Source organism: Pseudochaenichthys georgianus, chromosome 7, assembly GCF_902827115.2.
Source record: "Pseudochaenichthys georgianus chromosome 7, fPseGeo1.2, whole genome shotgun sequence".
Taxonomy (NCBI): Eukaryota; Metazoa; Chordata; class Actinopteri; order Perciformes; family Channichthyidae; genus Pseudochaenichthys; species Pseudochaenichthys georgianus.
The window spans coordinates 44,890,207-44,908,001 of record NC_047509.1 but is presented as its reverse complement, the minus strand read 5'-3'; the positions used below and the strand labels follow the sequence as shown (position 1 = coordinate 44,908,001).

Sequence of the window (17,795 nt, the reverse complement as noted above, 5' to 3'; positions counted from 1 at the left end):
ATGTTCCTCTTGGATTTTCTTCTTGACCCTCAGAGAAGGAGAAAATGTCGTGTCTTTCAATCATGTCCTTTCCTAACAAAAATGACAGGAAACATAAAACATATTATTGCAGAACAAGTGTGTTATTTATGAAAGCAGTGTGTTTGTGTGTTTAGGGGCTGTAGATATAATTATTTTGTAATTGTAATGTTTTTTTTTTATTTCAACAGTGAGCTACAAAGACAATCAGATTATGAATGAACAGTATGAAGTTCATGAACATTGAAATATATGTTATTGTCAAAATAATATTGAACTGTTATCAAAACGTAGTGCAACTGTAAAAGCTTGCTCTGCTGTCTCACTGAAAGAATCACTTTTACCACGTTGTTTACAGACAATATTGAGAGATAAATAGTAGCAGTTCTCACTATGTGTTAAATATCTTTGCCTTCAATACATTAAATTAGAAAGCTGACAAAGTCATATTGCTTGTTATCATCTAAATGTAACTTTTTGCATGGAAAAAACCCTCAACTCAACTGATGTGTAGGTGATCTGGTATTTAGTATTGTTTAATGGAATGTATATCAGTGTATTAAAGTCAATACTTCATACATTTAAACCAATATCTTTCTTGATTCTTTGTACAGTATGAAAAAAAGAGTCTTTGTACCTGTGCTGAAGTTCACTGCTGTGAGGAGTCCAGTTCTGTCTCTCACTCTCTGGTCCAGCCTGTCTGCATCACATGGACACCTTAAACAAACAGATATATATATGTAAAGTACCATGTGTACAAACAATATAACTGATTATCTTCTGTTGAACATGTTGGATTGTGTATTGTCCGAGTCAGGGTCCTTTTTATTTTACTGTAACTTTGGAAGTTGTGTTACCAATGCTTACTGTTTATTTGATACCCATTTGGTAATGCAATTAATAAAAACAATAAGGTTTGGGTTCGTTTTTCAGATGACTGTGACGTTAACGTGTAAGCTCGATAATGAACTCCAGCTCAATCAACCATATTGTAATATCTAAGTAATCATCTTGAAATATGACATTAATAATTGTAATATACACACACCTTATTGTGAGGTTGATTTCACATACACTACTTCGACATTAGCTTGTCTACATACTTGAGCATAGCCAATTTAAATTAACCTTAGCGATGCATACAGTTCTACCTACATAATAAAATATCTCTCTAAGTTACAAGGATGACCTTATTTTATAACCTCAAACAGAAGCCGTTTGTTCTACAGTATTATCCCACTTAACGCTTGTCTATTTCGTTTTAACCTTTATATATACAGTCTATTATTTTAACTTGGAGGCTACGATTAGCATCGTTAGCACCTAGTAGCTACCACTCGCTACACGCTAACCCAAGCCTTAACATTCATTACGTAACACATAAATAAAGCACTCGAATTTCACTTACCGTAAAACCGCATTCATGCACCGTCTGTTTTAACCGCAGAGCGAGTCACAATAGTCCGATATATAAGCATGAAGAGCAAACAACCACGGCCGGCTTCAAGTTGTGTTCCCTGGATGAACTGACCAGGCAGAGTCCCTGTAGCTCAGGGGTGTCAAACTCAATGTCATCGCGGGCCACATTAGCATTATGGTTGCACTCAAAGGGTTGCAACTTTAAAACGATATAAATATACATATATAAATATAGAATATATATTAAATAATGTATTATATTATTGGCTCTGCATTAGATTATTATCAGTCCTGGTAATAACTTCATAAATAACTACGTCTGAAAGCAGAAGTCTCGGGCACATCATTGAAAGCAAATATTCAACAATGAAAGAACATCCATAACATGAATCTGTTTGCAACTTATATCAATATGCCAATTACTTGTATATAGACTATTCTGCACTATTTCTATTACATTTTATTTTATTTACTTGCACAATTGTATCTGTTTTATTGTGTTGCACTGTTGGAGGAGCCTGTGACCTAAGCATTTCTTTGTCATAACTACACTGTAGCCATGTACATATGACAATACAATTGTATTGTATATTATATTCTTTGCAAGCTCTTGCGGGCCACATCAAATGAAGTCGCGGGCCGGATTTGGCCCCCGGGCCTTGAGTTTGACACCCCTGCTGTAGCTTCACGGAGCAGGTAGCAGAGAGACAAGAAGCTAACAGCGGCAGTCACTTGACAGAGCCGTCACTCAATGTGACCACGCCCTAATTTATGCAAAAACGTTAAGACCTAATATAAATAAAAGGGTCGTGTTAGAAAACAATTCACTCACAGATCCATAATCATGAAGGTGGAATCTAACTATATCGATAATAAAAATGTATGGAGCCAGGGGTAGAAACATGTTTTTTTCTGCTGTAAAATTGGGCATTTTAACATGGGGGTCTATGGAAATTGCTCCTTTCTGCAGCCATCGCCTATCGGCCAATATATGAACTGCAGTCTGTGGCACTTCCGTATTGGCGTCCCGGCTGCGTCTATCGTTATTCCAACCCAGTTTAGATTTAACCACGCCCACTTCCGCATTACGCAAGAACGTAGCTCTACGCGATAGCGTCATAGACTTCTTCTTCGGCAGTTATAGCGGTCGCGGTAAAGCAGGATATTGAATAGTTGTTTTTTGTCTTTCCAAAGGATTTGTTGACTGAAAGTAAACGATCCTGTAATCAAAGCCATATCGAAGAGTCCTGAGATTGTATTACTGGTGTTTTATCATCTATAAATAGCCTGTGTGTATTCTCAAATGTCGTTTTCAGGACAAACAAAAGACGTTTTAAATATCTTATCAGCTGGTGTAAGTGCAGAAATATTGAATATAACCTTGACTATTACTGTGTACTTCATTTATCTGACAGCATTATTTAATGATACTATTTTATATATATATATATACACACATTTATTCATTTATACCTGTTTGTATATGTGTATGCCTTTCTTTCTCATTTGTTTTTCACCTTATGTCTTTGTCATATCTTATCCCATTTATGGCCTGTACCTTGTCGTGGTAAGTGGGCTTTTTACCAAATCAGGCCTCAAGCTGTATCTCAGATGCTGAAATATAACCTCCCTGTTAATACAAACGGATTACCCTACATCACAGTATTACATGACTAAAGGTCCACTGCCCTCTGCAGTCATGAAATCTTTCCAGAGGCTGGTGTTGATCCAACCTAAAGGACATCAGATGACCCCTGCTTGACCTCCTGCAGTTGATGCAAACAGGTAAGTGGATCATGCAGTCAACTTGGGATTGTATCCTGGGACTTCAGCATTCAGCAGTCCCCTGCTCCTACCTCACCCCTCCCACTGTCCCAGCCTTCACCTGATGAGACATATACACCAATTAAAAGGCATGATTATTACACAGTCAACTCTTATTCAGAGTGCCTAATAAATGTATATATCTTTTTACAGTGCGGATTTTGGCTTTTTTGGGACCATCGCACATGTGTGTAAGTAACAAGTAATGCTGTATAATCTGCAACAACTGTCAGGTGGTGTTATTGATTATATTTGCAAAAGAGCCCCCACCAATATTGATTTTGAAAAATATCTTTTAATTGAAATATAAACAAAAGGGTAGAATTGATCATAGGCAAGGCAAGGCAAGTTTATTTATATAGCACCTTTCAACACAAGGCAATTCAAAGTGTTTTACAAAAAATGAAAGACATTAAGCATTAAAAAAGAAAAGCTAATAAAATAAACATTAAAAGGAAAAAGTACATGGATAAAAGTTACAGTGCAGTTTAAGATATGAATAGTTCAATTAAAAGCAGCGACAAAAAGAAAAGTCTTCTTGCTGGATTTAAAAGTAGTCAGAGTTGCAGCGGACCTGCAGGTTTCTGGGAGTTTGTTCCAGATACTTGGAGCATAATAACTGAACGCTGCTTTACCATGTTTAGATCATACCATATTATGTTATTATTGCAACTGTTTTTATTATATTGTGTTGTTTTGTTTATATATATATATGTGTGTGTGGTACAAATGAATTAATATAAAGTGTATATATGTGAGTGTGTGTATAAATGAATGAATACATCTGTGCGTATAAATGAATAAATACATGTGTGAGTACATATAAGTGTGTGTTTATATGTTTATAAATGAATACATGTGTATATATATAAATATAACAGTATCATTAAATAATGCTGTGTGTATAACTGAATAAATACATGTGTGAGTACATATAAGTGTGTGTTTATATGTTTTTAAATGAATAAATGTGTGTATATATATATATATAAAATAGTATCATTAAATAATGCTGTCAGATAAATGAAGTACACAGTAATAGTCAAGGTTATATTCAATATTTCTGCACTTACACCAGCTCACCAGCTGATAAGATATTTAAAACGTCTTTTGTTTGTCCTGAAAACGACATTTGAGAATACACACAGGCTATTTATAGATGATAAAACACCAGTAATACAATCTCAGGACTCTTCGATATGGCTTTGATTACAGGATCGTTTACTTTCAGTCAACAAATCCTTTGGAAAGACAAAAAACAACTATTCAATATCCTGCTTTACCGCGACCGCTATAACTACCGAAGAAGAAGTCTATGACGCTATCGCGTAGAGCTACGTTCTTGCGTAATGCGGAAGTGGGCGTGGTTAAATCTAAACTGGGTTGGAATAACGATAGACGCGTCCCGGCTATTCCCCAGAGTTTGCCCCTTGGGTAGTACCCATATAGTCCAGTAGAGGGCGGAGCCTGTGAGAGATATAACAGTTCTTAGTCTAACCATTAGGACATCATTCTTTACAGCGTACAATTAAAGTATTGCTGAAAATGTAATTTCCAGAATTCTAATACCCTGTGTTTTTGTTTTAAATATCCCATTGCAGCTCTGAATTAAGCAATGTGTGCAGTCAGTGTGGTGTTCTTTAGGTATTATTTTATCAGTGGCATTAAACTGACCTTCATTTATAAATAGCTGGTCAATATTAATGAAACACAATGCCACCTCCACATGTACTGGAGCTATAAATGGAAAAATACTCCTGTTACACACTCCAGCATAAAACTGCAGCTCTGAACTGTGGAGTGACCCTCGGCGGCCGCAGAACAGGATAAGTCTGTCGCCATTGTTTATTAACTTGGCTTTGTCCATTCAGCTTCAGTACAACATTTATTTCCGCATAGAACAGCAGGAGCAAAACAGTGAAAGTCAATGTCATTATCCTTTGAGTTCCATCAAGCAACTATTATCTCGGTAAACACGTGTTTAACTCATCAGAATGCGTGACTCCACCACGACTCCTTAACACCACATTGCGTGGTGGAGTCACGAACTTTGCTACATTTACGTGTCGGCACCACGCAAACAACGCCAATGTAAAGTGAATGAGGCTCTTTTGTCGTGGTGCACACACGCATTTCTACAACGTACAGCAGTGAGCTTTTATTCTATAAAACGTTTTTAAAATCGACTGTATAGCTTGTAGTAACTCACGGGAGGCTTCTTTTATTTTATTTGTATTCATAATAATTTGTATTTTTCGTCAGAATGTATTATGGTGCATTAGTTACGAATTGTTGTTCTCAAAAAACAGTGCATTGTGTGTAATGCAACTGTGATTTTTATTAAATTAGTTAGTTTTTAAGGAAGGCCAGAGCTTCAGCTGTGTCAAATAGATTGTTCCCTTTAGTTAACGTTTATTAAAAGAACATTATATTCCGATTTGATCATGTCCCCTTTATTGTATTACGGAGAGCAATGTGAGCGTCCATTCCCATTGGATAACATTACATTACATTGCATTTAGCTGACGCTTTTATCCAAAGCGACTTACAATAAGTACATTCGACCAGGAAGACACAACCTTGAGGAAAACAGAATCATATAAGAACATCAGGTTTCAAAGAGCCAATCGTTTCAAGTGCTGCTCAACTGGCTAAGCCAGTCCTTTATTAGTATATAACTGCTCTGTTAGCAGTTCTTTGTTAGTCATTCTATCGCTCGAAGTGGAGTCGAAAGAGATGAGTTTTCAGTCTGCGCCGGAAGGTGTGTAAGCTTTCTGCGGTCCTGATTTCAATGGGGAGCTCATTCCACCATTTTGGAGCCAGGACAGCAAACCCACGTGTTTTTGCTGATGGGAACTTGGGTCCCCCTCGCAGCGAGGGTGCAGCGAGCCGTTTGGCTGATGCAGAACGTAGAGCATGTCCTGGATGTAGGAAGGGCCAGATCCATTCGCAGCATGGTACGCAAGTACCAGTGTCTTGAAGTGGATTCTAGCAGTTACCGGAAGCCAGTGGAGGGAGCGGAGGAGCGGCGTGGTGTGGGAAAATTTTGGAAGGTTGAAGACCAGACGAGCCGCTGCATTCTGGATGAGCTGCAGAGGTCGGATGGCACATGCAGGTAGACCAGCCAGGAGGGAGTTGCAGTAGTCTAGGCGTGAGGTGACGAGAGCCTGGACCAGAACCTGCGTCGATTTCTGGGTCAGCTGTGGGCGTATCTTCCTGATGTTGAAAAGCGTGTATCTGCAGCAGCGGGTTGTAGCAGCGATGTTTGCAGTAAACGACAGGTTGTTATCTAGGATCACACCCAGATTCCTTGCAGTCTGAGTCGGGGAAACAACAGAGGTGCCGATGTTGATGGTCAGGTCAAGAGAGGGACAATCTTTTCCCGGAAGGAAAAGCACTTCAGTTTTGTCAAGGTTGAGCTTGAGATGATGAGCGGACATCCACTGAGAGATGTCAGCTAAACAAGCAGAGATGCGTGCCACGACCTGGGTCTCTGAGCGGGGAAAGGACAGGATTAATTGGGTGTCGTCAGCGTAGCAGTGGTATGAAAAACCATGCGGGCTAATGACAGATCCGAGCGAGTTTGTGTACAGGGAGAAGAGGAGAGGACCAAGAACAGAGCCCTGAGGGACCCCTGTAGTTAATTGACAAGGGTCGGACTCAGACCCTCTCCAAGTAACCCTGTAGGTGCGGTCTTTGAGGTATGAGGTGAGGAGGGAAAGTGCAGAGCCTGAAACTCCAAGTTCTTGGAGGGTGCGAAGGAGGATCTGATGGTTCACCGTGTCGAATGCAGCAGACAGGTCCAACAGGATGAGGACAGAGGAGAGGGAGGCTGCTTTAGCAGTGTGCAGTTCCTCAGTGACAGCAATGAGAGCAGTTTCTGTGGAGTGACCTGCCTTGAAACCAGACTGGTGCGGATCCAGAAGGTTGTTCTGATGGAGATAGCAGGAGAGTTGTTTAAAGACAGCGCGTTCAAGTGTTTTAGACAGGAACGGGAGGAGAGAGACAGGCCTGTAGTTTATAACATCAGACGGGTTGAGAGTGGGTTTCTTCAGGAGAGGGTTTACTCTCGCCTCCTTGAGACTGTTTGGAAAGTGACCAGAAGTTAGAGAAGTGTTGATGAAATGGGTGAGAAACGGTAGAATATCAGGAGCGATAGTCTGAAGGAGGTTTGAAGGGATAGGGTCCAGAGGACAGGTGGTAGGGCGGGCAGAGGTAATGAGGGTAAGAACCTCACTTGGAGAGAGAGGGGAAAAGGAGGTTAGTGTGCCGGTTGAAGGTGGCTCAGGTGATCCGGCGGTGAGTAGGGGTGAGTCAGAAAAAGAAGAGCGAATGTCGTAAACCTTTTTTTCAAAGTGGTTAACAAAGTCGCTTGACAGAAGTGAGGAGGGGGGAGGGGCTTTGGGAGGGTCCAAGAGGGTGGAGAAGATGGAAAATAGTTTTTTAGGATTGGAATAGGAAGATTGGATCTTATCTTGAAAGAAAGTGCTTTTTGTCTGAGAGATGGAAGCAGAGAAAGAGGAGAGGAGAGCCTGATAGGTTAGGAGGTCGTCACGGTGTTTGGATTTCCACCATTTCCGCTCTGCTGCCCTAAGGACGGTTCTATTAGCACGCAGTGCGTCATTTAGCCAGGGAGCAGGAGGGGACTGACGAGCCTGCCGAGATGTGAGAGGACAGAGAGAGTCCAGAGAGGATGAGAGAGTAGAGAGGAGAGTTTCTGCAGCAGAGTTTGGAGGCAGGAGTTGGAACGAGTCAGAGGAAGGGAGGGCTGAGAGCACCGATGAGGCAAAGGTAGAGGGGGAGAGGGAACGGAGGTTACGGCGGACAAGTGCAGGATGAGAAGAGATTAGTTTGTTATGTTTGGAAAGGGGTAAAGAGAATGAAATGAAGAAGTGATCGGATGTGTGGAGCGGGTTTACAGAGAGGTTAGAAGTAGAGCAGTTCCTTGAGAATATGAGATCAAGGACACTGCCAGCTTTATGAGTCGGTGGGGACGGAGACAGTGAGAAAGCAAAGGTGGTTAACAGAGATGTTAGTTCGTCTATCTTCCCCGTCTGGAGGTTGAAGTCTCCGAGAAGTACAGCGGGAGGGCCAGATTCAGGGATGTGTGAGAGGAGATGATCTAATTCATCCAAGAAGTCCCCCAAGGCTCCTGGTGGACGGTAGAGAACAACAATGGTCAGTTGTATAGGATGGGTCACAGTGACGGCATGGAATTCAAAGGTGGAAGGAGCGAAGTTAGGTAGCTTGAAGAGGGAACAGCTCCATTTGGGAGAGAGCAGGAGACCAGTGCCACCTCCTCTACCAGTGGGTCTGGGTGTATGGGAGAAGGAATATGCTGTGGAGAGAGCTGCTGGGGTGGATGTGTTGGATGGAGTAATCCACGTCTCAGTGAGAGCAAGGAAATCCAGGGTCTGCAGGGAGGCGGAGCCAGAGATGAAGTCAGCCTTAGGAACAGCTGACTGGCAGTTCCACAGGCCGCCTGAAACTAGGTGCTGGATCTCAGTGGAGCACGTGGGATAGACGAGAGCGGGCCGGTTATAGCGATTAGGAGATACACGGGGCCAGTGATAATTGCGAGAAGACACATGAACAGGAATGGAGAAATAACGAAATAACGCAGGATTTTACATCTGCACTACTCATCAACTCAAAAACACCAGGTTATCCTTGTTGATTACACAACATTGATTGGTTTAAATTGTGTACAATGCTTTTGTAATTTCCCTCTTCGATTCAGAGAAACAAATATTTGTTCAGTTTAGGATGGCCGAAGACACTACACTACCCAGAATCCTCAGCTATTGTTCCGCTTTGCCTCAAGCTCTGTGATTGGTTGACCTCCAACTGCATTCCATATAAAAAAAGGTTTCTTAAAAGATAAAATCATACCTTTTCAGCAGTGCTTGCTTTACTCTTTGAAAGTCCGATCACATGAATGCATTGTAATAACTGGTTCGGCTGCATTAAATATTACACATCTGTCGTAGTTCTTTATTTATCTACAGAGATCTGGCCTCAGAATAGACCGGAAACCATCTTACAGTTCTGTTTTAATTTCACAATAAAGTTAGTAGTAATAATGTTTTGATATTATTGTTTTTTATTAACTACTAGACCGCTGGGTCATGTTAAGACCATCTTTTCTGTGTTACTGTGGGTTTTTTCCATCGCTTTTGTGTTGCAAATATCAAAACAATAACAGAATATATCCGTCGTAAACTAAACCAGAAACAGCAGTATATTTTATTGTGTTAACACTGTAAACTTGACAGCTTTTTAACCCGCACCTTTTACTGGTTAAAGCACGTTATTACACGTTTAGAGTATTGCAATACAGGTAGATTGTGTTGCGTTTTAAAATGCCTTTTTCTTAATGTCTTTCATTTTTGTAAAGCACTTTTTAATGTGTTATATTTGATGAAAACATTTACATATTAAGAGTACATACAAAATAGTGGGAAAGTAGAAGGTCAATGATAGAAATATAGAATAGAAAATATCAAGAAGATACTGTAAGTGATCTCTACAATAAAACAGTTTAGTGCCTGATAGGAGGATGTGCAAAACAGACAAACTAATAAGGCTTTATTTAAACATTAAAGAATACTTTAGGTTAAGGTCTTCTTTTAAATAAGAGAAAAGCTTTGGGGGTATCTATCTACAGATAAATATTACATTACATTGCATTTAGCTGACGCTTTTATCCAAAGCGACTTACAATAAGTGCCTATTAAGCCTGACAAAGTACTTAACGTCTAATATATTGCATGGTTTGTTTTGGAACTTGACAATCAACTTTCCAGCAATGTTAACTATGTTTAAGCACTTATTTTAACTGATATTATACATATTGATTATACTCTTATAAGTTGTATGTAGATAGAATAAGAAATGTGCAGAATATGTTTAATGCTGGAGGTATACACACATATCGATAGATGTCTTGTAATGCACTGTTGAGGAACCTGTGACCCAAGTTTTTAAATAATAATGTAAAACAAACTACATATAACTACCACATCATAACTGAGTGAATGTAAAATGTAAGGATACAGTTATGAAGACATATCTGACATTTCCACTGGGTGACTAATTTCAATTGATGTTGACACCATCTCACAACACTCCTAAAATAACACAATTTAAAATGTATGCTGTTTAAAATCTCAAATTAGATCTATTGTCCATCTATATTTTGATTATTATTTAATGGAAACCGTCCATAATCAAAGAGTCACTCGAAGTCAATCAAATACTTATTTCACTTCAGGGTGATAGCAGGACACCCCATCTAGTCAATCAGAGAAAATCAGGGCAATCTGGTGTACAGTTTCAAAATAAAATACTTTTGAAATCTCATATATGGGCTATCATCCCTCGGTTTTTAGATAAGAATAAAACAAAAACTATCCCGTATCAAAGACTTATTTCACTTCAGGGTGATAGCAGGTGACCCAATCTAATCACTCAGAGAGAATCAGGACAATCTGATGTACAGTTTCAAAATAAAAGACCTTTGAAGTCTCATATATGAGCTATCGTCCGTTTGTATCCAACAGTTCAAATGTTCGAATTACATTGAACCAGAATTGTCCCGCTTTTTTCTTTAACAGTGAAGAAAATTGGATATGTTAGTGATATATTGACCGCAAAACTCAAAATGTCCCCGGTTTTAATTTTGAAAATCTGGTCACCTTACTCCGAAATCCAATCACAGAGCTTGAGCACAAATCATGGGGTTTGTCAAGCAAAGTACATGGTGTAGTCCCAAACGATAGCTGAGGATTCTGGGTAGTCTTCGGCCATCCTCAACTGAACAAATATTTGTTTCTCCGAATCGAAGGGGACAATTACAAAAGCATTGTACACAATTCAAACCAATCAATGTTGTGTAATAAACAAGGATAACCTGGTGTTTTTGAGTTGATGAGTAGTGCAGATATCACTGTAAAATTAATCGACAGTAAGGGGAATACTTACTTCCGGGTGTAAAATCCTGCGTTATCCAATGGGAATGGACGCTCACATTGCTCTCCGTAATACAATAAAGGGGACACGATCAAATCGGAATATAATGTTCTTTTAAATAACGTTAACTAAAGGGAACAATCTATTTGACACAGCTGAAGCTCTGGCCTTCCTTAAAAACGAACTTATTTAATAAAAATCACAGTTGCATTACACACAATGCACTGTTTTTTGAGAACAACAATTCGTAACTAATGCACCATAATACATTCTGACGAAAAATAAAAATGATTATGAATACAAATAAAATAAAAGAAGCCTCCCGTGAGTTACTACAAGCTATAAAGTCGATTTTAAAAACGTTTTATAGAATAAAAGCTCACTGCGGGACGTTGTAGAAATGCGTGTGTGCACCACGACAAAAGAGCCTCATTCACTTTACATTGGCGTTGTTTGCGTGGTGCCGACACGTAAATGTAACAAAGTTCGTGACTCCACCACGCATTGTGGTGTTAAGGAGTCGTGGTGGAGTCACGCATTCTGGTGAGACCAGGTTGGTTGAACTAGTTCATGATCCCTGTCACTTCTTTCAAGTCTATTCCAATACAGCGTGATGATCAGTGTGAAAATTGTGGTCATATTTACATTCATAAAGCAGGGTATGCTTTGGGGCGTAGCAACCTCGTGATGACAAGCCGCTCTGGTTGAGTTGGTGTTCGTGTTTTTCTATCACAACTTTCAACCTTTCACATGAAGTTAGTTTTTGTCACCTAATGAAGTGACGTCCCATTTTCCCAAACTCAAGGCGATATCAGTTTGTTCGAGTTATATATTCATTTATATTATTTCATAGTTAAACATTTATTCTCTTGCTGTTTTTGTTTATTGTAAATGTACCTTTTATTTAGTGTAATTTAAGTTAGTTGAAGTAGCTGTTTTATGCTTTTATTTTGACGGCAGTTTTGTGGATTTGGGGGATTTGGGCACCTCATCATGTGGAGACACGTGGTGGTGGGATTAGTGCCCAATAGGCCATTTTTCGTTTTACCAGGGTGACCAAGGAAAGATACAGGAAAGGCTGCAAGACAATGTGGACTGGATGTGGATCATTTCCCCTACGTCAGATCCACTATCTGGTGGCTTAGCTGCCATTATATTTTGAGTTCATTTACAGTTTTATTTCCTTGTCATTTTTGTGACTACAGTATATCAGTATATCAGTCTGTGGCTCATCACTCCGATTCCATAGCCTTGACTACTCCAAATACCTCCTGGCTGGTCTATCTTTATTGCCATCCGACCTCTGAAGCTAATTCAGAATCAGCAGCCTGACTTGTTCTCCCACACTGCACTGCTCCTCTGCTCCCTCACTGCCCAATCCTCTTCAAGACACTGGTACCCGCATAGCGTGTTGTGAATGGATCCAGTTCTTCCTACATCCAGGACATGGTTAAACCATACATTCCAGCACGTCGCTCTGCAAGTGTGGATTATTGGAGAGGTCCCAGTTCACCTCCTGGGCCCTGCCGTGGTGCCCTTGTCCACTCCCATTGCTCCCCGGGCACTGTACTGCACTTTGAATGGCCTTGTGTTGAAAGGTGCTATATAAATAAACTTGCCTGGCCTGGCCTGGCCTGGCATTGCCTTGCCTTGCCTGGCCTGGCCTGGCCTTGCCTGGCCTGGCCTGGCCTGGCCTGGCCTTGCCTTGCCTTGCCTGGCCTGGCCTGGCCTTGCCTGGCCTGGCCTGGCCTGGCCTGGCCTGGCCTGGCCTGGCCTGGCCTGGCCTGGCCTTGCCTTGCCTGGCCTGGCCTTGCCTTGCCTGGCCTGGCCTTGCCTTGCCTTGCCTTGCCTTGCCTTGCCTTGCCTTGCCTTGCCTTACTCCCTCACTGTGAATGTGATCCAGGTTCCCCTCATCAAAAACACGCCTGTTTGCTATCTTGGCTCCTACATGGTGGAACAAGCTCCCCACTAACATCAGGGCAGCAGAAAGTCTACATATATCTTCTGTCTTCTGAGTTTGTATTTGTAAGATGTAAAAGCATCATCTAAATGTAATGTAATGAAAACCTATGGTGGCCTTCAGTTTGGTACAAACATGGTCGTGTCCCCCCCCCCGGTTGTGACAGTGAAGTCCTCTTACGTCTGGAGCTGGGCAGGAGCACCGGCCGGAGCTTTCTCTCCTGCTTGATCCCAGCCAGGACCTTATCATGGAGGCACTGCTCCTGCAGGGGGGGAGGGGGGAGGCTGCGCTCTGAAACCTTACGCGGAGAAATAACAACAACACAATCATTATTTAAATAGGATGAGAAATAAAATGTGCTGACTTCTTCACGATGCTGCAGTGAAGTTCTATTAAAAGGCCAATCCCACTTACTGGTTTCAGGGGAGGTCTTGACCTGATGAAATCCAGTATGAGTTCATGGCCGTTTCTCTTCACTATCGTGGGAATGTCACCATCCACCTGAGTATTAAAAGAAACACAACACTGGATGAAGTTCTGTGTCTGTGATCACACAGTGATACAGTAAGCTGTTATCACACCATTGGCATATCACCTGATCAAGTTATTATGGCAAACGTGTTTATCCATTCAGACATGCAGCAGCCATTCGCTCACTTTTGAGCTCTGTTTTGGTATGTACGAGTGTGAACACATGCACTTAACCTCCATAGCTCCAGATTTCAGTCTCTAAGGGCAGGAAAACTATGGCCGCCAAGGGTGTGAACATTTCTTGAAGAGTGAGCTTACTCAGATAGTAAAGTAAGTAAAAGTAGAAGTACCAGAATGTATGAATACTCTGTTACAAGTAAAAGTCCTGCATTCAAAATGTCACTCAAGTAAAAGTACAAAAGTATTAGCATCAAAATATACTTAAATTACCAAAAGTAAAAGTAGTCATTGTGCAGATTCGTCTATTTCAGAATAATATATATGATATGTTTTTTGATTGATCATGAAAGTGTTCTCAAAGCTGGTGAAGGTGCAGCTAGTCTGAAGTACTTTGTAGACTGCAGGGTAGCTGGTGGATTTACTCCAGGTGGAACTAAAGTCTGATTCAACACTCGATTATATTTCACATCATTCATCCACATCTGTACAGTAACTAAAAGGTATTAAATACATGTAGTGGAGGAAAATAACACGACTTACCTCTGAATTGAAATGGGGTAGAAGTACAAAGTAGCAAGAAATTGAAATACTCAAGTAAAGTACAAGTACCTCAAATTGTACTTAAGTACAGTACTTAAGTTAATCTACCTGGTTACTTTACACCACTGTGAGCTAAAGAGCTGTTGGTCCTAGCATAATAACCATAAGCATAATAATTGATTATGATAACACTCTCTGCCATGTATCTGCCATTTTTGGAGCAGGCAGTGTACAGCGGGTGTAACGTGATATTATCAGAGCTGACTGAACACAGCTGCTGCTGGAGACAGGGTTAATCACAGCTTTGGAAACCAAAACAAATGGATGAATGATGCTAAGATGCTGCATATAGCTGAGGGGGACTGACAGTTGGTGATGACTTTCTGAGCCAATGCTGAGAACAGAAGGCTGAGAGAAGCCTTCATTAATATCTGTGTGTGAGGAAGGCCTCAATGTGTTTGCATGTAACATAACATGTTCTTCCTGTAGTACAGTATATGCTGCAGTGCACTGCCTGAAAGAGAAGAGTGTTTTAAGGTCTTCAAATGACAAACAGGCTCCACAGGCTCACTCTTGTCTGCCCTCCATGTCCTCTTGCCTCATTTCAACAAAGTCAAGTGTAACACATGCACCAAAAGTGAATACTGAGCAGCATGGAATTATTTATACGAATCAGTTTCGATCAAACCTCTCTAATAGAAATGTAGACATGTCAGTGTGTGGACCAGCACATCAGAAGTCTAGGTCGCTCAGGAGAAAATGGATACTGTGCAACAAAGGTGAAAAGACACAAAGCAGACGTTGTTTGGAAAAGGTAAAGAAAGGTATAATATTTATTCCCTCTTTCTTTCAGATAAACATTTGATATACATATATATTCAGTTACCTTGAATTCGAGAGTATCCTGGTTTTAATTATTTGTACCTATTTAATATTGTTACATCCCTCTCTAGGGTAGAGGAGAATAACATGCACCAGTATGGAATTGGTATAGTATAGGTATTTATTTTATATATGTAATAGCAGTAGCAAAATAATAAGGCATGCAGCCTGGCACAAACAAAAGCCAACTATGGCGCAATGCTAAATGAAGATCCAACAGAAAAAGCCTTGTTGAATACAAGGAGATATATGCTAAACAGAAAGTAATAAAACAACTCTCGCTGTCAAAGAGTGCAAGATAACAAAAAGAGACTGTTTAGAAAACACAGCTATACTACGGAACAAACAGTCAACCTAATGCTAAGCTAACCTAAACACAATACAATACAAAACACACAAGTTAACCACCGTTAACCGATTTGTCTAGCAAGAGCAAAATGTGTGAGGCGTCAGGCGTCTGTTTCACACAGCAGACCCTCCCGAATGTTCACGGTCCATAGCCTTTTGTAGTCCTCCCCCGGAAGTTGTGTGCCGGATGTGTCACGATCACAGGTACAGATCAGAACCCAATAGCACGACACAGATACAACCAGTGTTTTGCAATGTTCATTTTATTCAGGTCAGGGACAGGCAGGGTCAAAACCAGGAAATCCGTCAGACAGGCAACCAAAACCAAAAAGGGAGCAGGCAGGAACTCGAGATCCGAATACAGGCAGGCAGGGGTCAAAAACCGGGCAGGACAAAAATCTAGGCTAGAGAATAACACTCACTGGAGAGCTTGGCGGAAAAGACAATCTGGCAAAGGACCAGTGAGAGTGAGTTGGTATAAATACTGTGGGGTGATGAGGGAATGAGTACCAGGTGAGGGGAAGGGCTGGGGAGACCAGGTGAGGGAAGTGAGCTGATTACAAGGGCCTGGAGGAAAGCGGGATCTGAAATGACAGGAGAGTTAAGATGAACCAAACAAACAACAATAGAAGTGTCTAACTTGTGACAGAACCCCCCCCCTCTATGGACGGCTCCTCACGTCCCACGTGGTTGATCGGGATGAGCCTGGTGAAAGTCAGTAACGAGAGATGGGTCAAAGATAATGCGGTTCGGGCACCCATGAACGCTCTTCAGGACCATAACCCTCCCAGTGTACCAGGTATTGTAACCCTCTACCACGTCGCCGGGACTTGATGAGGCGACGGACAGTGTAAACAGTCTCCCCGTCGATAGTCCGGGGTGGTGGTGGGGGTGTAGAGGGGGGCTGAAGAGGGCTCACATTAACTGGTTTGATCTTGGACACATGGAAGGTAGGATGAATCCTCATAGAAGGGGGCAGACGCAGGCGAACAGCTGCAGGATTGATGACCCTAGATATGGGAAATGGGCCTACAAAACGGGGAGATAACTTCTTTGACTCAACTCTGAGAGGGAGATCCCGTGTGGAGAGCCAGACACGTTGCCCTGGGGAGTACTGTGGAGCTGGCTTGCGACGGCGATTGGCGGACCGTTGATAACGGTCGGAAGAGCGCAGTAGCGCGGAGCGAGCCTTTAACCATATGCGTCGATATCGGCTTACAAACGCCTCTGCAGATGGGACGCCCTCCTCACGTTCCTGTGCAGGTGGCTGGTATCCGCGGGAGCATTGGAATGGAGAAAGACCAGTAGCAGAACTAGGAAGGGTGTTGTGGGCATACTCAACTGATAGAAGCTGCCTCGACCAAGAGGAGGGAGTGGAGGAGACAAGACAGCGTAAGGCAGTCCCCATCTCCTGGTTCATTCGTTCTGCTTGACCATTGGACTGGGGATGGAATCCGGACGAGAGACTGACACTGGCTCCCAGCAGCCTGCAAAACTCGGACCAAAAGTCAACTGTGGTCCCCGATCAGACACAACTTCACTGGGGAGACCATGCAGCCTGAACACATGTTGTAGCATGATTTCAGCAGTTTCCTTGGCAATGGAATCAGCTGGGCAGACTTGGAAAACCGGTCTATGACTGTGAGTATGACTGTGTTACCGTCTGAGGGTGGTAGACGAGTGACGAAATAGGCAAGCAGCAATGAATTCCTTGGTATCCTTCTCCATGGAAGACCACCAAAATCGCTGTCGAATCAGGGCTAGGGACCGTCTCACTCCTGAGTGACAAGCCAGGCGAGAGTTATGACCCCACTGGAGAGCCTGGGTACAGAGAGTGGCAGGAACAAACAGACGGTTAACAGGACAGGCACTTGGGGCTGAGTGTTCAGCATGAGAGCGCTTGACCTTATCCTCCACCTCCCAGGTCACCAGACCAATGACACATGTAGAAGCGATGATATTCTCAGGATGAGATGGAGAGCTCTCTGGCTGGAACTGGCGAGACAGGGCATCAGGTTTGATGTTCTTAGAACCAGGTCTGTATGAAAGAGAGAAATCAAAGCGCGTGAAAAAAAGAGCCCACCTGGCTTGACGAGAGTTCAGCCGCTTAGCTGAACGGATGTACTCCAAATTGTTGTGGTCAGTCCAGACCACAAAAGGCTGCTCTGCTCTCTCCAACCAG

General features: G+C 41.9%; 1 protein-coding gene across 2 annotated transcripts in view; it reads right to left on the bottom strand.

The window, feature by feature from the left end:
- Window positions 1-17,795, bottom strand: part of spire2 (spire-type actin nucleation factor 2) — a 123,228-nt gene that overhangs the window by 41,270 nt on the left and 64,163 nt on the right. For both annotated transcript variants that reach the window (XM_071203864.1, XM_034087998.2), the window contains 2 exons: window positions 13,607-13,693; window positions 13,373-13,490 (listed from right to left, as the gene is read on the bottom strand). In XM_071203864.1, coding sequence (XP_071059965.1) covers window positions 13,373-13,490; window positions 13,607-13,693 — 205 coding nt within the window. The remainder of the gene's footprint in view (window positions 1-13,372; window positions 13,491-13,606; window positions 13,694-17,795) is intronic.